Below are 411 nucleotides of genomic sequence, written 5' to 3' on the forward strand. Positions count from 1 at the left end.
TCCTCAAAGCACGAGAGACTCTGCGGGAGCTGCTGGCTGGGGGGGTTAGTGTATGGGCGGAGGCGGGAGACATACAGCAGGTGCAGCTAGCGAGAGAGCAGCTGCAGCAGCAGCAGCAGCAGCAGCTGCTGCTGCTGCAGCAGCAACACGAACTCCAAAGACAACAAATCCTTCAACAGTACTACCACCAGCAGCAGCAGCAGCAGCAGCAGCAGCAGCAGCAGGAGCAGCAGCAGCAGCAGCAGGAGTTGCTGCAGCAGCAGCTACAAAAGCTTGAATCAGACTATGAGCTGCAGCAGCAGCAGCTGCAGCAGCAGCAGCAGCAGACACGAGAGCAGCTGGAGATATCTTCTTTGCTGCTGCCTGGTTTTGTTGCAGTGCAGCAGCTGCGGGATGCTGCTGCTGTTAGTT

The 411-nt window shown here is 57.9% G+C and overlaps 1 protein-coding gene across 1 annotated transcript in view; it reads left to right on the forward strand.

Moving 5' to 3' along the window:
• EMH_0045670 (uncharacterized protein) overlaps positions 1-411 on the forward strand; it is a gene marked incomplete at both ends in the record, with an annotated part of 3,902 nt that overhangs the window by 399 nt on the left and 3,092 nt on the right. Inside the window, one exon of the mRNA XM_013496090.1 lies at positions 1-80. Coding sequence (XP_013351544.1) covers positions 1-80 — 80 coding nt within the window. The remainder of the gene's footprint in view (positions 81-411) is intronic.

Source organism: Eimeria mitis, genomic scaffold, assembly GCF_000499745.2.
Source record: "Eimeria mitis Houghton genomic scaffold, Emh_scaff1907, whole genome shotgun sequence".
NCBI classification, from domain to species: Eukaryota; Apicomplexa; class Conoidasida; order Eucoccidiorida; family Eimeriidae; genus Eimeria; species Eimeria mitis.